General features: G+C 39.7%; 2 protein-coding genes across 4 annotated transcripts in view; one reads left to right on the top strand and one right to left on the bottom strand.

The window, feature by feature from the left end:
* Positions 1 to 302: 302 nt before the first annotated feature.
* Positions 303 to 9,143, bottom strand: fbp1a (fructose-1,6-bisphosphatase 1a). Of its 2 annotated transcripts, XM_030416839.1 has the most exons (9): positions 8,846 to 9,143; positions 7,381 to 7,543; positions 5,711 to 5,902; positions 4,632 to 4,794; positions 4,100 to 4,192; positions 3,270 to 3,410; positions 3,015 to 3,152; positions 2,687 to 2,806; positions 303 to 1,047 (listed from the first exon to the last, which is right to left on the bottom strand). In XM_030416839.1, exons 3-9 carry the CDS (start codon positions 5,878 to 5,880, stop codon positions 856 to 858), a joined length of 1,017 nt encoding a protein of 338 aa, XP_030272699.1. In that variant the 5' UTR covers positions 5,881 to 5,902; positions 7,381 to 7,543; positions 8,846 to 9,143; the 3' UTR covers positions 303 to 855. The 2 variants fall into 2 exon arrangements, with proteins under 2 accessions (XP_030272699.1, XP_030272700.1); XM_030416840.1 differs by lacking the exons at positions 7,381 to 7,543; positions 8,846 to 9,143 and having other exon boundaries at positions 5,711 to 6,022.
* Positions 9,144 to 9,447: 304 nt separating this feature from the next.
* kank1a (KN motif and ankyrin repeat domains 1a) overlaps positions 9,448 to 24,441 on the top strand; it is a 57,620-nt gene continuing 42,626 nt past the window's right edge. The window contains exon 1 of one of the 2 annotated variants that reach the window (XM_030416837.1): positions 9,448 to 9,717. The gene's annotated coding sequence lies outside the window, so the exon portion shown is untranslated. Of the gene's footprint in view, positions 9,718 to 18,472; positions 18,572 to 24,441 lie in introns of those variants that run through there. The other variant, XM_030416838.1, reaches the window with a different exon arrangement.

Here is a 24,441-nt window from a genome sequence, read left to right as displayed (position 1 = left end):
CTTCTGATGACCTTTAGCTGAAAGGTCAGCTGCTCTGAATAAAGTATCTCCTAACTAAAGACGGTATATCTTCCAACTTTTTATGAATTTAATATAAGTCTTCAAGCATTTGCATATTCTATCCACACGCTTAAAATGCTGCATGAATACTCACTTTTCTGTAAAATAGTAATGTTTCCAGCAAAAACTAAAATGACAAACAGCCAATGCTCACCAAATACGAAAACTAAATATTAGCAAAAGATTTGACACTTTTAGCACACTTATTTCAAAATAACGGAGAAAAACACAGATTTTTTGTCTTCGTAGACTCATGTCAATTTATTGAGACACTTCATCAATCCAGACAGCAGTTGTTAACATAATATAAGGCATCAGGTGTTTCTGCATAGAGGTCTGCATTTTGTCCTTCATGTGTGCAGAATGTATTTAATTCATGCACAACTGGAGGTAAAGACTTAAGGTTTATTCAAGTGCAGTTTTCTTTGGCACACTTTTGATCTTTGGTCATTTTCTGTGGAATGTGTGGATTTTTTTGTGCGTTACTGAGCTCCATGTTTCCACTGAGCCACCTTCTTTCTATTATCCATCAGCTTTCTACAAATAGTACATGCTTATAACTGGTATGACATGAAAAAACCTTGCAACTCCAACTTTTTGTGCTTTATCTGAGAAAATCCTCTCACATTGTTGGGCTTAAGTAAGCATTTCAACCACCACAAGACCTTATTGAAAAATACATTTGTATCAAGCTCAAAATGAAGCTGACGTCCTTAGTCCCATGAAAGTGGATAGTTTGGAGATACAAGGTTTGCCACTGCATAGTGACAGTTGTGAGAGTCATTCGGTGTGGTCTCACTTCTTGGCATGCTTCTTGTAGATGGCGACATACTCCAGCACATCCTCAGGGGAGCCCATAGCCACGGGAGCCCGCTCATGGATACTCTTGGGCTGGATGTCCAGGATATTCTCGAGGCCAGTGGAGGCCATGCCTCCTGCCTGTTCCATGATGTAGGCCATGGGGTTGCCTTCGTACAGCAGTCGCAGCTGTGAGGAAGAGGTGGAGTTTAGTTTATGAATATTCTCAATTAAAATGTGCAATATTTTCTTTATTCCCAGCCGCTGCCTCAGGTCATCAAACACTACAGCATCAGTATTTACATTCATGTTTTCCAAAGTTTATCTCAAGTTAATATGAGGCTTTGGCAGCCTGAGTTAGGCAGTGGGTATTTTATACAGTCATTTTAGTCTTAAATTCCCTCTCTCAGTATCCCTCTACTCCACACTCAGAAAAGAAAAATGTCCAGGAAAACATGAAGAGCATTTCAGACTATAATGACAGTATATTTGAAAGACACCAACTTGATAGGTTTAGATCAGATTTGTTTCAGACAAACTTTTACACAGAATGAATGTCAATTTTGTACCATTTCACATAAAAAAAAAAAAAAGCATTGTATGGGGTTTTATATTTGAGTGTCTGGTTTTTCATTAACATCTTTGGTTTACATAAGTAGTTAACACAGCAGTTAAAATGAAACATATTCTGAGCTTTCAAGACTTTTTACAAACCCTGTTGTTTTATTTATTAAATATTGTATATGTACTACAGGCACTGTTTTAATTTGATTTACTAAACTAAGTCGCTTACTCATTGCAAGCTGGTAGCATGGAATCATAAAGTTAAACAATTTTACATTTCTGTTTGGAGTTTTGTCTTTTTAAAAACGCTCACTAAGCCCTCTCTCTCCACATCCTATACACATGAAAGTCAGCTACTTTTTTCTACCTTTTTAAAACGTGACAACATCATGTTTGGCTCAGTCTTACATAAACTGGAAGGATGTGAGGAGTGAAGACACAACATTGTGACACTTTCTTCAGTATGGTTTCATGAAACAAGGGACACTGAACAATTTTTTTTAATGAACTCTCCCCTGAAAATAGCTTCATGAAAACTTACCAATGGAATTTAGAACGATTTATATTCCCTTACTGATTCAATCTTTTGGTATTCTGCACTTTAATATACATAATAAAAAATAATCCTATAGAAATACTAAAACAAATGAAAATTACCCCATTATAGTACTGTGAAGCAAAAGCATGATATGTTTTATTCCTCTGTGTCGTAGTCTGTTAAAACACATTAGTGAGCCACTGCTGCACTGGGTGACATGTTCATTCATTATGATGTATATGACACTGTAGTTTATTTTGAGTATATCCCATATATCTATACTGTCCTGCTGCTGTTAATACTCTGGCTGAAAATAGCCCAGTGCTCAAGGTTCTTGAAAAGTACGCTGTACAGCAGTTTAAAATACTTGTTAAGCCTTTTAAAAATGAAATGGTGTAATCGAACACCTATATTTAAAAAACATACTTAAAGGGAAAGAAAAAGAAAAGAAAAACACCTTTCATAGGATTCTCTGACAATAACAAAACCCTGGAATATCACCAGCCTGATCTTTTAAACTTGTCGACATGAACTTAAACTACAGGAAGAAGAACCCCCCTTGTTACTTTAACAAAAGAGGTGTATGTCTTTATACCATATCAACATACTTCTGCGACTGTATTCACTCAGTGTGTATCACTCACTGTGTTTACAGATCGAACATTTGAGACAGAAAAAATGTATTTGGTCTTTAAAATGTTTAATTCTCTCAACAGTGGACCTTACCTTTCCGCTGGGGCTCTTCACATTTCCTGGGTATAAAAAGATTCCTCCATACATCAGTGTTCGATGGACGTCTGCCACCATGGAACCAATGTAACGTGCGTTGTAGGGCTCAGTGCCATCCTACAGTTATTTAAAATGATGCATCAGTTAGATAAAAATGATCCTATCTTGGCAAACACTGGCATGTCTACATTGTAATGTACTGTATGGTGAGTAATGTCCACCACAAGCCACAACTGCTTCAGCAACGTGGCTGCAAACCATTTAATTTACTTTTTTATGTTAAGGATTTAAAAAATGTACACGACTCTGCTGATGTCAGCGTTACCTCAGGGAACTTCTTATTCTGCAGGTACTCCATGACGGCGGGTTCAAAGTACTTTGCATAACCTTCATTCAAACTGAAAATCTTGCCTCGCTTCTTGATCCTCACATCACGATCGACCAGGATGAATTCACCAATTGACTGATGGGCAAAAAGTAGAAAACGTCATCAATAACCTTAGCACCATTGGTTCTGGACATAATCAATTTGCAAGTTCTTTTAATTGCAACAAACAAAGGCCTTCAAGAGAGAACTTACTGGGTCGAGCATGAAGCCGTTGACCCCCTGGCCGGTGGAGATAACCATCATGGTGGCGCTGCCATAGAGGGCGTAGCCTGCAGCTACAAGGTTCCTCCCAGGCTGCAGGGCGTCCCTCTCGCAGGGTTCATCATCTGTGGTCTGAGGGAAACAGTATAAACTAATGTTATCATTCATTTATCATACAGAGGAGTCAAAGCTACTTTAAACAGAAAAGAATGGCCCATCTGCTGATGTATTTTAGTCTTGACCAGTCCTGACCAAACAGCTATTAGCTCACACAAATCTACTCTGACATCACTCATTTGTTTGTGGACCAGTATTTTGAAGCCTCAAGTTTGGAATTACGGCATTGCCCCCTTGGTTATTAGGAGCCAGATGTTACCATATTTGGATGAGAGAGTGGATCTTGAGAGGCTGTGATTGGATCTAACTGAGAACATGAGGACACGACGCGGTAGTGACTTGTCAATCACAAATTAGCCACGTTCAAAAGCAAACCATTTACTCTGAATAGGAGCATCTATCTATAAAAATGATCATTATGTTGTATTTGAGAAGACTTGACACTGGCGACTGACACATAAACTCATTAGGAAACTGTTTAAATAGAGTGAGAAGTAGGGTAATTTTATCATAAGCTTACATACAATCTGAATTATTTTTGAAACCAGTGGGGTCACTCCCTACTTTGTCATATGAAATAATGATAATAATTAATAATAACTTAGTTAAAAAAATAGCAACATCATATCATTCTGCCATTACTTTATGTTCATAACACAAGGACTAAAAGACTTTATCATGGTGGTTTTAGACTGTGTTAGTACCTTTCTGTAGATGGCAAAGATGGTTCCGATGGAGACGAGACAGTCAATGTTGGAGGAACCGTCCAAAGGGTCAAAGCACACAATGTATTTGCCCTGGAAAGGAAGGGAGAGTGTGAAAAATATCTCACCAGTATGACATCTCCTGTGTTACTCAACAAAACACATTGTATGAGTCCCAGAATTCAAATAGTGCTACTAAATGTCTCCACGGGGAGCCTTGAACTGTGCCAGATAGTGACAGTATTACATGGTTGATCAAGGTGTTGGTTTGAAAGTAAGTTCGAATAACAATTATTTTGAAAGGTTTTTCAGGTGAACCGGTTGTATGAGATAAGATCCCACCATGAAAAGATCTGAAAACAGACATTTCCATTAACCCAGACTGGCAAATCTAGATGATCCCGTTTTAATCTGCAGACAGGTCCAAAGGAACCTCAAATGTTAGTTTCACTCACATTGCTATTACAGATCCCTTGCTTTGTTTTAGCACCTAAATAAAAGTGTATCCTCACAGCATTACAGACCAACTTACCCTCTGTTCTGGCTCTATGATGATGGCTTTTTCATTCTCTTCAGATATCAGCACACAGGAGGTGAAAGAGGACTTGATCATGTTGATGACCAGATCATTCGACAGGATGTCCAGCTTCTTCACCTGGTCACCTGTCACATTGGTGCTGCCAGCTATGCCATAACTGACAGGACATAAAAAACAAAACCAGTGAGAGTGAGGAGTGAAAACTAACTACACTGAAAACTGCACTTCACCAAGAAGGACTTCACTTCTTTATACACAGAAAAGCAGATCATCCATGTTAAAGTGTGTACTAACAAATCTGTTCTGCTTTTGTAATACTTGCGTCTGAGATTCTGTGGTTGTTTCAACAGTGTTTCCTCTGCATGTACAAAAATGGTATTTAAACAGCTGGACAGTTTAGTATTGACAGACGTTTGATTGGGATTAAAACTGTTGTAATTAGTCTCCAGTTTAGATGGTCAACAATACATTTTTAAAAATGCAGTTGATGCATGACACAGCATTTTTAAACTGCTGAGTTTTGTTGGTAATTGAGGGAAACAATGCATGGAGAGAAGTCTGAATCAGCCACAGAAAACACAAAACAGATCATTTTAAAATGTACACTAAAGAAACTATATTTAAGGAGTAACGACAATATGCACAAATGCAAGATATTGTGACTGAACAGTTTACAAAAGACAAGGAAAACAAAGACTGGATGAGGAAATAAAAAGGTAGTACTGCAGATATGCATAGATTTATCTTGCACATGCTTTTCTGATGGATCCTGGCAATAAGGCTGCACAACAAACACGATATAGGTATAAGAGTTGTGTTTTTTGAAATAAATTAAAGATTTTCATGTAAGTTTAATCAAATGACAGTGGGCGTGGTAGCTTCAAGGTATGCGCTTCCTGATTGGCTCACAGAGAACCTGATCATCCAGCTCAATTTGTGCCAACGTGGATGTGTGAGGCTGAAACTTAAGTCATTGGTACTTTCAAACACCCAACTATCTGCGTGTGCAACACGTGCTAACATTGTTAACTTCTAAAATAATATCTGCTTCTCAGTGATGATCGTTTACTCACAGGTGGGCGAGGCCAGCTTTGCGCACAGCGCAGGAGATCGCCTTCACCGCCGTGCATATAGAGTTCAGCAGCGTCGTCAGCTCCCCGGTGCCTTTCGCCTTCCTGCCCTCCTCTATGACGAACCGGGTGATGGTGACCACGTTGGTGTCGAAGGCTCCTCGGTCGGACATGGTGACGGCTGGTCTCCTGAAGCTTGAGAATAGAAGTTGGAGGAAACGCTGGAGGATTTTAATGCTCTGCAACGCGGAACTCAGTGGAGGGAGTGAAAACAAACGGGCCAATCCAGAGCAGGGGGAGAGGAGTGGCCCCGCTGGAAACACAAGCGCTTTGTCCCAAACACAACTGTGATGAAATGATAACGTTACCAATAGACGGATGTGACCGGATGAATACACGCTGTGCATATATGAATGCACCCTGGCGTTGCCTAAGACGGGTCGTGTACTTTTCAGCAGGTTCGAGAATGATAGTGTGAATGAACAGTTTCATAATTGTTCTCCTCTGATAGTGTGCACTCACATTGGACAGTTTTAGCTTTCAGATTTTTATTTTCTATCCATCTATCTGTCAATCTATCTATCTATCTATCTATCTATCTATCTATCTGTCTATGCAACATAAACTGAAGAAATGTGAGCGTGAAGATGTACAGACAGTGCAGGATGGTGCCAACATTATTAGATAGTGCAAAAAGAAATTGTTAAGATAGTGCAGCATTTAAAGACTGCTATAACCGGTTAAACTGCTGCAGTAAACATCCACTACTGTACTAGAATTACCAGAACTGTGCAAAATTGTCACAGGTAGAATGAAATAACAGTTATAAGCTGTATTTATGTAGAGTAAGTAACACTACCTGTCCGTCTGTCCATCTGTCTGTCTGTCTGTCCTCTTAACTACACATTCATCAATAAAAAACAGACCTGTTTTTCTCAACAGCACGTGTACAATTCTTCTCATCCTGTTGGCCGGCCCTCTGATGAAAAAGAGAACTGAACTCCAATGAAACTTTGACCTGGTTTAATAAATAAGACGGAAAGAAGAGAGCCCCAGCCAAACCTATGCCACATCCTTTAAATTGGCTTACTGTTAAGGCTCACGGTAATCTATCGCAACAATACAAAGCTGCTTTCAGTCTATAGTCTCAACCAGCCTCCGTGTAATCAAAGCCATCACTTCCAGAAAGAGTACATTAAACACATAACCTACATTTTATTTTAAGTAATTGAGTTCTATGTGAAAAAGCTAACTCCAACGACCGCTAAAAAGCTTTTTGCTTTCCCAACATCGTTTTGATTAAATTATCTTTAAATGAGCTATTCTAATCAAAGGTCTTTTCTGCACCCAGTGTAGAAATGTAACAAGAAGGGAGAGTGTGAAAAAATATCTAACCATTATGACATGGTTGATCATTGATGTGCAAGGTGTTAGTCTGAAAGTAAGTTTACATAACAATTATTTTGAAAGGACCTGAAGTCTTTTCCAGGTGAACCGGTTGTTCGAGATAAGATCCAACAATGAAATTATCTGAAAACAGACATTTCCATTAACCCAGACTGGCAAAACTAGATGATCCTGTTTTAATCTGAAAAATCTGTTCCAAAGGAACCTCAAATGTTAGCTTCACTCAAACTGCAATTACAGATCCCTTGCGACACAGGCCCACTTACCCTCTGTTCTAGCTCTATGATGATGACTTTTTCATTCTCTTCAGATATCAGCAGACAGGAGGTGAAAGGGGACTTGATGATGTTCATGATCAGCTCATTAGACAGGATGTCCAGCTTCTTCTCCTGGTCACCAGTCACATTGGTGCTGCCAGCTATGCCATAACTTACAAGACATTAAAAAAAAAAAACCCAGTGAGAGTGAGGGTTGAAAACTAACTACACTGAAAACTGGCAGGGAAGGCATCTCACCAAGAAGAGTTTCACTTTTTTATACACACAAAACCAGATCATCCATGTTAAAGTTCCGCATTGCAGAGCATCTAAGTCCTCCAGTGTTTCCTCCAACCTCCACTTTCAGGCCTCAGGAGACCAGCCATCACCATGTCCAACCAAGCAGCCTTCGACAACAATGTGATCACCATGGCCCGGTTTGTTATGGAGGAGGGCAGGATCAGTACCAATTTAACATGGATGATCTGGCTTTGTGTGTAAAAAGAAGTGAAATTAATAGCAAATTAGTTCTACTTTTGTAATTTATTGTGTCTGAGATTCAGCTCTGTGGTTGTTTCAACTGTGTTTTCTATGCATGTACAAAAATGGCATTTAAACAGCTGTACAGTTTAGTATTGAGAGAGGGTTGATTGGGATTGCAGTTGTTGTGATTAGTCTCCAGTTTAGATGGACAAAAAAAAATAAACTACTGAGGTTGTTTGAGGAAAGCAATGCATCAGCCACTGGAGAGAGGTCTGAATCCGTGTCTCATCACCTACCATAAACGGGAATCAGTACAAGCACCTCAAAACTGAATTTAAGCAGTGGGGAAATCATGTTACATTTACTCTCGTACAATTTTGAAGCCCTACTTTATACCTGCACTTTGTCTTGGAGGCTAATATTGTACTTTTTATTCCACTTCATTTATGTGATGACTTTGGTTACGAGTTAGTTTAAAGATTACATGCTGCATCAAAGCAAAAGTAGCACAAAAAAACACTGATTCTGATTATCAGGAAAATGCTGAATATGGAATCGTATAGTCTAATCAGCTAGCTTAATAATCAGTCAACCCATACAGTAATAGTATACAGTATATATGTAAGTGTAAATAAGTCTATTATTAACTTTGACTTGTACAAAGAAAATTACTTTGGAGACTTGATAATTCTTTCAATGTCAGATACTTTAAAGGTATGCTATGTAGTTTTGAGGAAGACATTTTAAGAGAAGAGATGAATAAGTGACTGACTAAACTGAATAAAGCAACTCTGTTAAAAGGGACTGCATATTGTTTTTATTTGTTTTTGTTAGCCAGGACTATTATAAGTAGCTACTTGCTAGCCTCAAACTGTGACCTTAGAGAACAACTTTTTTCTGAGTTTGTATTATTACCATACCAATACAGCGAATATTAACTTTCTAAATTTGGTTCTGACTAAAAATGCATTACTTGAGTTAATGTACTTACTTGGTTTCCAACACTGCTGGTAGTGAAGTTAAACCACAAGGAGACTATAGCTAATGCTGTTACAACAAACCGCCATCAGATGGCGGTCTTGGCCAGTTAACCGATAGTCAACGTCTTGTAGCGTGCTGACTGTTTGCTCTGTCCCAACCACTTAAAGTGTTTTATGCTAGACTAGAATTCTAATCAATAATCTAGACAATTATCGTATATATTTACATGTATGTTATCTTCAGATTGTACCGCATGTTTTAAGAGATTAGCTGACAGAAACCCTTAAAACTAGCCCCTTAACCGCACTTCACTTTTCACACAATAAATAAAGTTCCATATTAATGCGCCAGACGAAACATCCCATTTAAGATAGTTAGACTGGGGGACTATATTGTTACGCGTGAGATAAACACTCAGCTAAAGTCCTTCAATAAACGTTAACTGACGTCTGTTTGTTCGTGAAACTCCTTTAACTTTTTTCGCGGAGTGAACATTCTGCTTGTTTAGCCCTGTTGTGGCTCGGACAGTGGAAGTAGGCCAACCTTGCGGCAGGTAAGCTACACCTGTAGCTCTGTCCGACCTTCATCCCAGACTCAGCTCGTCCGGGCATCGACTGCGCATGTCCGCGGGGTAACAGCTCGCTGCTGAGGCGGACAAGTACAAAGAGGCTGCTGGTGGTGCAGACGGGACGTGTCGTGCAACACGGGGCGAAGAAGTATAACCTCGTTGAGTTTAACGTTAAATTACCGGCTTTTTTGTTTGTGTTGTTTTTTTGTTTTTTTTTACAACAGTTTGACTCCGAGAACAAACAGTTGATTCAACAGCGAGGAGGGGTTGCATTCAAGTCCAGTAAAAAGGGAGCTTGGGACACTTGGCGTCGGGTAAGTTAAACGCTTTTTTAAATCGCTTTTCAGTTCTGATAAATGCAAAAGATGTATTGATTTAATCGTCCTGCAAGTATTAATGCGTTTGAGGACATTTTTGTGCTCACACAAGCACGCGCAAGGTTTTAATTCCCGTGATGAGTTCAATGTGTCTTCGGTGCGCGGTGTGGGTCAGGTGGTCCTGCCTGCAGCGACCAGACCAGACGAGACAATCCCATGAAGCGCTGCTGGTTAAGCAGGATTATGTTTAAAGTCGTATGGTGTTTGTTGCACCAGTTTGTTGTCTTAATCTCCTGCTTCTTATTCCTTCCCTCTGACTAAACGAAGCTTGTTCGCGCCGGACAGGTGTCATGGAAGTGCTGGGAAGTGTCCCACATGCTGCAGTAACGTGGGGTTGAACTTTGAGCTCCAAGGACAAGGGAAAAAGTCCGTTTATTCATTAAAGATTTAACTTTTGAGCCTTATTCTGGTGGTTACTTTCTGCCCCTGAAACAGTTTTCCATGCTCTGACCTTTTCCTCTCATGTGATCAGTATTATATGACCCACACTGACTCATCTTTGCCATGCATTTAAGAGCTGCACACCCCAAACATCCTCACCTCAAGCCTCTAAGAGAGTAATTTCTTTTACTTTACTCTTCTTATACCCTGAAACTCAGTACAGTGTTGATGGTGCTGGCTGCTCTACTCTTCTGATTTGGCATGCCATTACCTATTTTCTCACTGTCAGAGGGGTTGAGGCAGGCAGATGGAAGCTGTGCAAAGGTTGTGGGGAGCTAAAGCATTTTAGGATCAGAATAAAGTGGATATAGACTTGGATGGTTGTCCCTTTTGTGCCGGCGAGGAGCCAGGATCAAATAGCAGGCTCTTCATCTTCTGCTGGGCTCAGAGGCTTTCCCACTTTTTCTTTACAGAGATAAAGCACAGAATTGATATGTCAAGGGGAAGAATATGAGCTCTGTGACAGCGCTTTTAATGAAATTCTTTGGCTTCCAGTGTGGCACTTTTGGCATATCCCCTGAATCCATTTTTCTACACTTGGGTATAATAAGAATAGAGATTACAAATAGTGCTTTCATCCGGGGGTCCAAACAAAGCATTCCTTCAGACATGAAAGTACCAACCTGGTGTGTCTCTGGTGAACCTGGTGATCTTTTGTACTGTCAGTTTAGTAAAAATGAATTAAAAGAGAAAAAAAATCTGTCCAGTTAAACTTTTCTCCAGCTTTTTCTTGTATAATACTAGTTATAAGGCAATATTTTAAGGTTATGTTCAATTAGCAAACATTTATATCACAGTTTGGCCATTCTCATCAAACCAAAGCAAAGTAAGATATAAATACTAATCTCCTGAGCTTGGTATGTAAATCTTTAGATCTCTGAGTAAACAAGACATGTACAGTTCCTGAGTGCAACACCACTGTTGTAAATACAAATCCCAGGTCTGTAAGTTTGTCAGACATAATGTAGGTGCTAACTACAAACAAAACTCATGTCATCAAAACAATGTTATGTGAAAACCTGTATCTTGAAGGGGACATGTATGTAGCACTGTTATCCTACCCTCTAACTGAGGTAACATATACCGCTTTTGCCCTTCCAACAGAATAAGTGCATCTCCACAGGTTTTTTTTATAAACATGAGTACACCTGCTAAAAATCGCTTATTGACCCCATTCCCACATCCGGCAGGCAAGGCAGCCCGTCTATGATTTTTATCCGAAACATTACGTTGTACGTCACAGACACATCACAAATGAGCCAGAAACAGTTGTAACAGAAGAGAAAAAAAAGTTCATTAACATTTGGAAAGTCCAGAAGAGCCACAGGATTTAATTGTTTTATCCTCATTCAAGTTAGCCGTGTGCTAAACTGGACGTTAGCAGGCTCAGTCAGCGATCCAGGTATTTTCATACCTGGGAAATTATGCTTTTTTTGGCTTCAAAACACCACTGAGCAGCTTTCATAGGAATGAACAGTACTCCACTACCAACACTGTGTCCAGATTAAAACAGCCTTTATAGACCTCATCCCAAATTACTTCTTTACTTACGTGCCACCAGTGGATGTTGATAATACGTCATCACTTCATGTGGTAGAATTTAGCGAGTTCACCCGGGTCTTGCGTTTAGATGAAATACCTGATGGAAACCTGTGTCTACTTCAGAGTCACTTGACCCAGGTGTAAATGCAGAGTTTACACATTCCTATTTCCCACCAAAGACTAATCATAACATGTTTTAAGTGGTATTTTTGAGCGGTGGAAAAGATAATAGGCTGTAATAGTGGAGAAACAAGAAATGTTGGGGCAGAATGGCTGAGACAGAGACACCATTCACATCATTCATATCAGACATCATTCACATTCAAGTAAAAGAGTAACATAACGTTGTTTTAAAAAGCCTTGAGTTGAATTTAGAGTTTAGTTTTGCCGTACATCATGATGAGTATAGCCACGTAGGTGAGTTGAACAGCATCTGATTCTTGACACAAAATGACACCGAACACATGTAGGGAGACAGATGTTCACAGGTCGGTAAAAGTATTGGAAACACCTCTCCATAAAACATAAAGCCAATCAAATGCAGCAAATACTACAAGCTTCAAAATGACTTGCTCAGTTTCAGCAAGAAGTGAACATTCAAATCTCTATGAAGTTGTTGTTTTTTTTTTTCTGCATGGATATTAGATTGCATTACTTTTAGGTAAGTATACCTAATAAACAGGCAATTTATGTATATTAATCTTATTAAGGGCCCTGAGTGGTTAACTTGGCTGGAAATTGTTTTCTTTTCAGCTCAGCGGTGCTTAACAGTACAGCCAAAACTGTAGCTGCAGCACAGTCTTGTGTTTTGTTCTGTCATCATGGTACACTGTATAGGCCTACATGACCTTATGTCCTCCAGGTGTTTATCTGTTTATCCATCTGCCTCTGGAGAACCAAGACATTACTTGCTTCATTTATCTGTTCAAGTGTTTTTCATGTAGCATCATTCTCCATAATAAGGAAACACTGTTTTTCTTTTCTGTGAATTGATGGCATAATTTAAAATGGTTATTACGGCCACTTAAAGGTAGGCTGGGCAATTCTGGTGAAAGATAGTTGATTGTTGAGTCTCATTCCCAGGTCAGCAAGTACGGTCGGTATTTGCTCCCGAAATTCTAATCCAAAATGTTGGTATTTCACGATCTAGCAACTATTTTTCTCAAGAATCGCCTACCCTACTTTTTTTAAGGAAAGTATAAAGTACCTGATAATTAAAACACTTTATAGACTGACTAATATCTGTGTTTTTATATTCATAAATGCATCACACTGATTCCAGTGTGTCATCGTCTCACGTGCCTGTTGTTTGTTTTCACTGACATTTCTGAGCTAAGAATGGTTCAAACTGTAACAAGCTTAGTGTTAAATCTGTACATTGTTCATGTCCTCCAGCGATACCCAGAGCATTCCGCTGGTTTGCTTCACTCACACGTGAGCAGATCGGATGCAAGTACAGCCTGGCGTCGGTTGGTACATCAGGCTTAGCGGCACTCTTGAGTCCACATCATCAGGCTGGTCGTTCAGCCTCTGCAGCACATATGGCACAGGGTCTCTCAATTAACACCTTAGTGAGACGACCCTTCCGTCCACATGATCAAAGCCGGGCCTCCTCCTGCTCAGAAGTGTCACCCCCGGTCTCCACCTCCCTGTGATTATGACTCCCACCCCTCCTGTGTTTGTTTGGAGAAAATGACTTCCACTACGCTGCCCCGTCTGAGCGAGTTGCACGTCAAATCTGGCGCTGCTTTTCTTGTGGCTGTGCAGTTTTTGTGGAATCCCTGCAGTGGTGTTTGCTCTGTAATTTTATGCAGAGGGGGTGCCGAGTTGTAATTTTAGTTTTGGTTGAACATCTGCGAATGCTTCTGTCCCATTTGTGCATGTTTTAGCTCTTAAAATACTGCGCCGTTGGCCTGAAAAGAGGAATTTTTCTGTACGTGTATTGGTTTTTCTGTGAGAGCTGGTCTCAGTGTTTGACTATGGAAGGGGAAGGGAGTTGATACAGCTGTTTGGGTCTTAAAGTGTGGGATGAAGACCTACATGAGGCTCTGCCATTGCCTTGTCATTACAAGATCAAACCTTCTTTGAATAGTAGATCCACCGAAACGAAACAGTCACAGCTCCCCTGCAAAAACCAAAAACCAAGCTTTACCAACAAATATATAAAAGTGTTTGTTTGATGAAGGCCAAATCGATTTTGTGAGATATCAGGTTAGGTTAGAGATCACGTAAGAAGCTCTAGAGGCATAAACATGTAAAATCTAAAATAACAAGACACAGGACTTGTTGAATGTAATGAAAACAAAATAGAAAAGTCAAGCTTTGGGAATCCTCAAAGATTTTCAGGGTCCCGGGGCAGCCGCCAGGTCAGCCGCACATTGTTTGCAAATTTGCTTGGAAGTCATTACTGGAGTGATCAAAGCGCTGGCAGAACCACTTGAAAATCCTCTTAAATTGGTGCAGAGAGGCTTAACAGAGTTCGAAATGGCCTGAGATGGATTGGGAGATTTTTGTGTTGGCTGTTGGCTTTTTCATGCAGTCAAGTATATTTTGATTTAAAGGTCAGATGTAATGTAGCTATAGGAGAAAAAGGCTGCCAAGCCAGTGACAGTTAAGGCCTGAGTTTCAACATTTCTAAGTGAGAAACCATTGCATATTTTTTTAAGAGGGACCTTGGGGTTTCATCATTTTTACGCATTACACCACTCATATTTTTATGGAGACCTCAAGACAAATTCCATCGTGTTTGTGGCGATTAAAAAAAATAGATATTATCTACAACCATGACTGTGGCAACCAACATGTATTTTTAGCCAAACATGATCTTTTCCTGACCTCAACCAAGTGGTGTTTGTGAATAAACCAAACCAGATCATAAGCACAGCATTATGAAAACATAGAATTTCAGATTGAAGCTAATGAAATGTGAAGTTGCGACATGAAGAAATCTAAATTTTCCACATATCTGTGGTTTGCAGAAATGCACATTGCCAACATCTATTCTGATAATTTGGTTGCAGACTCTAAACCAAAGTGTATTTCAAACTTTAGCTGGCATGGTGGTCTCCATTAGGAGACATTTTAAGACTGTGTGAACCAGTGAAAGTTATTGTCAGAGATATGTGAAGTGTGATATAGCACGATCTACAGTGAGGAAATTTTCATTCATTTTAAGAACCCAGTTGTCAAACTACCGAGCCGTTCACTCTGTCCGAGAACAGCTTGATGAGAGGAAGCAGTTGTCTTGCTGATGGCAGAATTGATAACCTCTTTTGCCTTTAAGGCCCGTTGAGCTCATGTCCCAGTGGCATCTACTGAGGTTGTGAACAGAATGAATTGAAATTCTTAGAAACTTGCATGTCAGCTGGTGCATTACTCGCCATCATTAGGGCATTACAAAAGCACAAACAACCATGTGTGGAAAAACTGTAAGCTCACAAAACTATCACATTACATATGCCACTTTTCTTGATTGAATTGTTCCCTCATCATAACCTGGATATATTGTCGTCTTGTTGAGTAATCTAGTTGTTTTGACCATATGGAGAATTGTTAGATGATTCGAGTCCTGCGTGTTTCAGCTTGTGCAAGATTTTGGTCAACATGAATGAGTGAAGGTATTTCTCTGTGTGGCTGGGATTAACCCTGGGTAAACCTTCAAGTGTGTTTCACAAAGATGTTTTGTTTCCTGCTATGTTAATCCCTTTCTTTCATTCATGCCTCCTCTCAGTCATCATGTGCACTTTATATCAGAGATGATCAGTAGCAATCATTGCCATTTCCCATTTTCCAAATAAATTTAGTTAAATGAATCATGAATTCAAGATTTTTTCCATTTCCCTTGAGCCATGTCTTCTACTTTTGCAATTCTCATTAATACCTATTTGGATAGTTGATGGATATTATTGTGACTAAAACTTTCATTTAACATTCCTTGGAAAACCTTTTACTGAATCATACTACTACCAGTTTGAAACAGATCTAATTAAATATTTGTTTGGAGTTGTACAGATAAACAATTAATGATTAATGATCCTTTATGACTGGCGATCATTTTCAAGGATGACACTGATTGGCCTTCATACATGATCATTAATTTTAGGTCTCTGTTAGATGCAACTTCTTGCTTTAGCCTTTTTAACAGTCTCTGCTTGAGCTAATGGGTTGATCCTTAGAATTAGATTAATTATACACTGAGATGCCCTGAAGTGAGGGCCTGACGAAGATTTGGTAAATGACTGTTTTGATTTTTGACCACAACAGGAGGAGTGGCAGAAAAAACTGAATGTGTGATTAGGCAGGCAAGTCTAGAACACTTAATTATCTTTCACCTTCGCCTTGTCCATGCTTAAAGGAAAATGCAGATGCTTTTCACTTTTCTTCAATGCTGAAATTAGCTGTATTATCAAACTCGGTTGAAGGATTGGCTGTTGTACATTGTGTATCATTTATTTTGAGGAGTATGATAAGGGTATGTCGCAGTTGCAGGGAGTATGGGGAAGTGAAGCCGGCAACAATTGTTGATTACAATAAATATTTTTGATGATACTGCAACTTTCAAGTACCATTTGTACAATAAAAATAATAATAGAAATAATAGAAATGAAATCAACATTCAACAAACACTAGTTGAGTTATCTTTTTTTGTAAGTTTTTTTTTCTGGCATAGACACCTTTATTAGCAGTAGACAGACAGGAAACAAAGGAGAGAGAGGGGGATGTGACATGCAGCAAAGGACCTCCGGCCGGAATCGAACCGGGTCGGCTGCGTTTATGGCATGCGCTCTAACCACTCGACCACTTGCGCGCCCTGTTGAGTTTTCAAAAATGAAATTTTAAACCGGTTTGAGATTCCAGACAATCAGTGAGACATTTTACACGCGACTCAGCCACATCTGAGACAAGTGTAATTAGAGCCCATGAATGAGAGTGCTATGCAGGGGTGCAACTGATCACGTAACTAATGGTTCGGTTTGTATCACAGTTTTGAGTTGCAGATCAGATCTTTTTTTCTCCAGATGTGCTAGGAATCAAAAGGTTAGGCTAACTTTAACAATACACTCTGATGAAGCCGCCTCTCTCTGTCTGTAGTCTCACTCAATGTCCCTCCCTCTTATCGGTTACATGTCACAAGAAATGGTGTATTAACGCTGAAAGCTCAAAGCACAGCCTGGCCGTGGTCCCGTGAGCGAGCGAGGCTCCGCAACAAGGCAGAAGATATTGGCAAAACGGTTCTGTTTCTGTAATGACATGCATGCCCAGTTTTCCAGTTAACAGGCTTTTTCAGTGACTTAAGTCATAACCCTATGCTGTTTCACTCAACGAAGAGAGAAAAGCGTTTTTTAAATATGTCACTCATCACTACTTAATCATTACACGTGAGAATCACAGATGGTGATCGGATTAGTTGCCCTACTAAAGGTATGGAGAGTCATCCCAAGGTGCCAGAATACTTACAGTGTTGTCTAACTGTCTAGATGCAGTGAGTGACCTCAGTGGATCTGAAATGCTGCAGAATTGATAGAGATCTACCAAACGTTCAGAGCTTGTATTTATAAATCTTCCATGGCTGCCTATGTCAGAAGGAGGTGTCGGTTTATAGATAGTCCCTCAGCTTGTCACTGTCCTTCCAGAGATACTTGTGAATGAAAGGCAAGTTGTCATAAAAAAGGGAGGAGTGAAAAATCCCGCCTGTTTCTTGTACGTTAAGCAGGACAAGGCAGGTGTAATGGGAATTCAGGGCTCAGTTGATACTGTGATAATCCCTCAACTATGCAGGCATGTACAGACCTCACCTGTCAAGTTGAAGCATTTCACAAGTAGGCAGTCTGATTGAATTTAGCCAGAACTTGATGCAGTCAACCAGCTGTGGCCTAAGCATGGCCACAGCTCAACGCTTGCTTGTTATGTTGACTTTTCAGACTTTGGAGTTGGGGATGGAATGGAAAGTGCCATGACCTTTGATTGGCTGTTTGGTTTAATTAACATCTTTCAGAAATCCCATTTGAACATTGTGTATAATTGTTAGTAAAGCTACAGCACCTCTCAGAAGTTTAAGGCTGTTAGTGTTGTTATACGGTGAGCAATCGAAGAAGGGAAGACATCAGCAAATGTTTATTCCACACTGCCTCTAAAGTATCAAAGGTCCACTAGACAAGCGCGCCAACACTTGGAACAGAATTGCTACCTTGCAGGATAGATGTTACTGCAGCCGTGCACAGGTTTTGAGACTAATTAAACATCTTATCCTTTCATGAAAAACATCCATTATTGGATTCCTTTCAGTGTGAATCAGTTGAGCCATGAAGGTGGTGTGTTTTCATTCTCAATAGATTTTGGGTGGAGTATCACTTTAATGAGAGGTAAAGTGTTCTATTAACTGCAAAGCTTGCCTTGTGCATCTTTTTACCCGAAGGCTACTGGAAACGCCTTCTATTTCTCCACACTTGCATTATGTTCTACGCCACAGAACGAGCTGCTGAATTTGTCTCCTGCCAGGGATGCCACTGTTTACGGCTGAGAGAACCCCACAGCCCCGGCCCGCTAGTCACCAGGCTGCTCGTATTACAGCCTCCCTCGCTGGCTGCCATTGTCAGGTTACACTGTGTGTGTGTTTGGTGTCTGAGCGGCTGTGTTGTGATTGGCTCGTGCTCCTCAGTGTGAGACAGTGCCGGGTGAAGTCTCCATGTTAATCCTTCATTTCTCTCTGGGATGTTTCCTCTCTGGTTGTACTGGGAGCTGTACGTGAGGTGCAGCTGATGAAAATGGGCGCAAAGATTTACTTGGAGACTTTTGAGACCTGACAAAGGTGAGTGCTAAATATGTTTTGGAATTGGTAAGGAACGTCTACAGTTGATAACACAACTGTTGCATTGTTTTCTGAAGATGTTGTCAGTGTTCGAGACGCATATTTGGATTCATATTTCCTGCTGCTGCCAGCATGTTTTTGTGTTATTCATAGTCTACATGCTCAGCGCTGTGACTGAATGCAGCGTTGAACTCTTATCTCTGTGCATAAGATAGCTGAAAACTTCAGGAGAACACAGGAAAATGCACTTATTGTATACATTACAGATCTTGTTGTTTCTTCCTTCATAAGATTATGAATTATGAACATATACTAAGTATTAGCTTTTTGAATAAGATGACATCAAATATTGTTGCCTGAAGTATTATTGTGATTGCTTGTATGTGGGGGAAACACTGAGGAGACAGACCTGCACAGTTGCAGTCTGTGAGATGGTGTGAATTTGTTCCTGGGTCTTGTCAGGGTTTTTTTGGGGTGTGAGATGTCTGTTGTGTCTACAGCTGCTGCTCTGCACATTCCCAGTAAAGATCCACTCACTCTGACCTCAATGCTGGAGGGATCCAACCTTTTGGCTTGTATGTGCAGTGTAAAAATAATATGCTGTGGACTGTTTTCAACAAAGACACTGGCTGTTATTACTTGTTTTAGAGGTACTTTGTTTTGGGGGGGCCTTTCAACCAATATCTTACCTGTTTCATGCGGTTCGAACAAACTCTGGTGTGTCAGCCTCTATGGTTCAGTGTGTGTTGGCTGTCAGCTGAGCTCTGGTTCTGGTTTTTCAGGTGTTCATTTGAGATTAACCACATGATTGCATGATGGTAAATATGTGATTTCAGCAAGGCTTTTAAAGCTAAACTACCATTATTAAGCCTGCCATAATGTTATGGTACAAGATGCCTCTTTTTCATTCTGTTTCTACCTGTAATTTTCCATAACCTGTGGCTGAGTAGCAATTTGGATGAAAAATGTCTGAAATATCAGAGAACAGAAGATCACGTAGACTCTATGAAATGCTCCATATGACTGCATGTTTACCAATAGGTCCACTTGTAGAAAGTCAGTGTGAGAATGAAACAGACCTAAACTAACTGAACAGAGCACTGACAACTGAGCATGTCTTCCCATGCTGGTAATATCAAGACAATCAAGCTGCGCTTACCTTTTGTGATGATATCACAGGCTGGCTACTCTGCGTGAGACAAACAATACACATTATGTCAAGTTCAAATCTGCAAAGAGCACAGCAAACTTCACCTGTTTTTTTTGCAAACACTTGTGGCAAAAATATTTAGGAGACGCAGAAGTTCAACAGTTAACGCCATTGTCTAAAATGACATCAGTGGAATGAAACTTAGCTCAAAAAGAGCTAATTGAGCTAAACACACAGCAGGACAGAGTTTCACTTAGTTCATGAAGTGTTGAACAGTGAGCTGCAGTTAAAGTTTGCTGTAGCCAAAATAAATCTACTGACGTACCTCGGCTTAGCACAGTTTAGAGGTAATAGTACTTTCAACAAACAACTTAACACGTGTTGTTGGCATATCATCACGGAAACACGAACAAAAACTAGCATTACACAAGCAAAAGCATTCCTTTATTCCAAGGTGAACTGCAGAAAGGGGACATAAAAAGAGAGGAAAGAGGGAGAGGTAGGAATTGATAACCACTGCTGGACCTTGTGGTCATTACTAGGTTATTCAGGGGTCAGGTTATATCAGATATAATGTAATTGCAGGCTGGGAAAGAAAGTCAACGTCCTTGTGGAAGTTATTAGCCGGCTAGTCTGGGTTTTTTTTTTTCTTGTGGCATCACAAATTGTGGCGGTTTCAACACAGGTAGGACCTTAATCTTACCTGCATTGTTTCTGTCTTAAAGAAGATGGTGACATCAGTTCACTCAACTTTAAAGCAGTTTTAAGATAAAGTTATGACAGTTTTTTTTTTTTAATTATCTACCTAATCTACCTTTTTTATAGTCAATGTGACAAACTAATAGGAAAATACTATAAATATATGGGGAAGACAGCAAATCAGAAGCAGAACTGTTTTCCAGTCAGAGGTCTTTCATAAAACCTGTCTACGGCCAAATGCCTTTGATTCTGTGCATAAACATCTTCCCAAAGAAGATGTCGGGCGTTTCTCAGTAAACCTATTAAAGTGCTGCAGTAAATTATTTCCTCTTGTGGTCAGTGGGGCTTTGTTTACAGTGGAGATTGACTCCCTGGTGACACCAGTGATCTTATCTGCTGCGGTTATAGCTACTGTGCACATGAAGGCCTGCTGTCAGCACACCACATGGAGAGCGTTTTAATGAGGCTCGCTGTATTTGCAGGAGGCTGCATTTATACATCCCACGTTAATTATAGAGGGTAAATTCATGTGTGTTCTGTAATCAACATGTAGATGACTGAGTAAATGTGTAATGATTTGCTGTTTTTTGTCACGATTAAAGTTTTTGTTTAGGCTTTAATGTGTTTCCTTTAGTTTGATGTATGAAAGTGTGCAGTTGTTGGTACAGCGAGCGATGGGCTGCAGTGTTTTGGCTGTGTGACTTCACTCCTCATCACTGCGCTGTGGTGAAGTCAGCTTGACACTGGCACCGCACCATCTCATGTTTCAGTTTCCACAAAGTGAGGGGCTGATCGCCATGGCAACCATGTCCAGTTTCCCCAGCCTATCCCCAATTCTGCCTCTGAGGACAAGGTCGCACGACAAAATATCCAAAGAATTTTTTTTTAATCTTTTTTAAAAGTTTATTGGTGTATATTTTATCTCTATTGGTGTATATAATTAGCTCTCTTATTAGTTTGAATTATAGCCTACTTGAGAAGAACTCTTATTAAGGGAGAAGTAAATTGTCTTCACAAGGGAGTCTTATTACTGTCAGCATAAAAAGTTGTGACACTGAGCACTTGCAGGAATATTTACTGCAGCGGTCATGAGCACCGCTTTGATCACCATTTTTAATCATTCGATCAGGTGTCATGCACAGTGACATCCTTATTTCTAGTTAGATCATCAGCTAGTCTCAAAAGATGACCACGCGTCACTGAGATGTTATATCAGCAAACCAGTTTAACAGGCTATTGAAGGTCTGCCTGTTTTGTGTATTCAAATTAGAGCTTGTGTTTGCTCTTTTAATAACTGGGTTAAACATTTGAGTTGTCAGGATACGAGGCAGCAGGATGAACTGTAGTTGACATAGGCCCACTGTGACAGGTGATAGATGGCTCCCCAAAGAAACATTTTTGAGAGATAATTAAATAATAATGAAATCAATAAAAATAATTGTTAAATGAGGAATTAAACACATGACCAAATCACCACCCAACAACTTTCACGTAACAGTAGTAGTGACCCTGTTGCTCTTAGCAGGCTCAAACTTCTACCAGTCAGTTTCATTCAAGCAAACACAATAATGTGCATAGTGTTATAATGTTGTGCATAGATACCCTTCAGTTGAAATAAGTAGCCTCTGTCACTACCTGATGCGAGTAGCTCCCCGATCTGAGTGGTGCCGAGCGCATCTGCCATTTTGGACAGCTATGTGCGGCAACAACACTTGAGAGAACCATATGCAGAACGGCACAGCACTGTCAAACCAGTAATTTGTTACGTTTAGTTATGGTTACGGTAATTAATATTTTGGACAAGTTATCAGACACAGACTGGGAAAAGGCCTCTCCAAAACAGACTTTTCAAAAAAGGGATTTGTAAAGTAAACATGTATAATTACATAAAAATACTACGTCAACTCTAATTAATCCCTGTTATTGTGAGAACATATTTATTGTGGTATACATTGATATATACAGTATATCACATGTAAGCTTATGTGGTGGCGTTACCGCCTGACTCATCTGAAAATGTAAGTCTTGCATAATGAATTATTTTATATATTTGATATTTTGAATTTGCAGATAGATGGGGATCATTTTTCCAAAGAGCTCATATTTGGAAGATGATTTGAAACACAAACGGGACACCTGTATAAGTGTAATGTGCCCTTGCCAGGGATCGACCACAGATGTAAAAACTTATTTGACAGTGCCAGTTTATCAGTTGTTCATTGTTGATACAGCCACCCTCTCTTCCTCTCTGGTATTGCTGTTTTGCATATTCAGGGACATCTGCCACCAGACCTCTCCACCAGCAAATGCTGATTGTTCCTGTTTTCCAGCATCGCTGAAATAATGTCAGAGCACGAGTCACCATTCAAGTCAATATTTGTTCATGGACAGCGCCTTCTGGGCAGGGGCTGTGTGGTCTTTTGTTAACTTTCTCTAATAAACAGAGTGCCCCAAGGTAAGTTTTAAGTGTTGGGAAACTGAAGGCACAAAATGTAAAAAATAAGCTAAAAATATTAAAAGGTTATGGAAGCATATTTATACCTTGCAACATTTAGTTTTGAAGTATGGGAATCTGGAGGTCTCTGAATATTTGGTCAACTTCAGCTTCAAAAAACACTATTGCCTAACAAAACATGAGTTTTGTGAGCGATGAAAGCAATGCTGAATAATTTTGACAGCACAGAAAGAATTGTTTTTCTTTCCCCCCTTCTTCTGAATCGTTCCCAAAGGTGACATTGAAAATTCCCAGAATACCTTGGGAGTTAATCCCTTTGTTTGGCGGGAGGATCCCCACTTCCACCAAAACAGAGGGCAGCCATAATGCCACAGTGTTTCCAGTGGAATGTTACTGCTATTGTCAACCGGGATGACTCCCACTGGGAAGACACCCCCCTCCTCACCCCCTCACCCTTCACAATACAATGTGTTGCATTCTACGTATGAAGGCATGCTACTGTTTTCGTAGCCTATGACCCTGTGACCGCGAGCCGAGGCCAAGATAATGAAAAGGATGACACGGAAGTCATTAGTTAGTCCCACAGTTAGTACAGCTTCGTCTGCTCAACAACGGCTGGGAATCCTCACTTTTACTTTTTTTAACACCAAACTTACCAGAACGAATATTTAGTAGAAGAAATTGAAGTGAAATATACAATAATCTTTTAATTTTGGCAAATGTAGTTTATTTACTCACTGTAATACTTATTGAGACCTCTGTTACCTCTTTTATATTAAAGGGGTGGACAAAACAATAATAATTGACTTTTTCCTTCTAATTCCTTAGAAAAAGATTACACATTGTGAAGAGAGAAAAAAATGAATAAAAGATGAGAAATCAATATGATCTCTTAGATTGTAATTTAATAAAAGCTATTAACATATTTGTTTCTGATACAAAAATTAGATATTATATTAATTCAACAAAAGCACTCTACACACATAAATTAGTGTTTGAGAAACTTAAACAACATATTAGCATCACTGCTTATGTAAAACAAAAACCTTTTTAGTGTCACTTGGATCTTCTGTTTTTCATTTTACACTTTTTTCTGTTGTATTTCGTCACCTGAAGTAGCTCGGCCTCTCTGAGCCAAACACCCATTTGCAGTTTTAACGAATTCCTGAAGCTGTTGAAGTTTACTGTATGAGGAGCAGGCAGCTCTTTGTTGTTTTTCTAGGAGAATGGAAACTGGCCAAGTGTCTGTCTGCAGGCTGTCAGTGTTGAAGGACATGCCTGTCAGAGATTGTTTGAGTGTGCCGTTTGTGTTTGAAACTGTGTTTTTCCATGTGTATGTGCAGATTGAATAATTTCTGAGCAAGGTTGATCAGCACTTTGTCAGATATTTGAGATTAAACCAATATCCTACTTTGGCTTTTGTCTTTTGTAAGAGGGGTTCCAGAGATTAACATGTCAGTAGTTTCATCCCCACATGTTGTTTATCAGATTTCTTTTTAATCTTAAATGTTTGTGCTAAGGGCAGCTTAGATACTTTTCTTACTTTTCTTGTCTTTTTTGGGTCAT

Source organism: Sparus aurata, chromosome 5 (assembly GCF_900880675.1).
Source record: "Sparus aurata chromosome 5, fSpaAur1.1, whole genome shotgun sequence".
NCBI classification, from domain to species: domain Eukaryota; kingdom Metazoa; phylum Chordata; class Actinopteri; order Spariformes; family Sparidae; genus Sparus; species Sparus aurata.
This window is presented reverse-complemented; position numbering and strand designations above follow the sequence as displayed.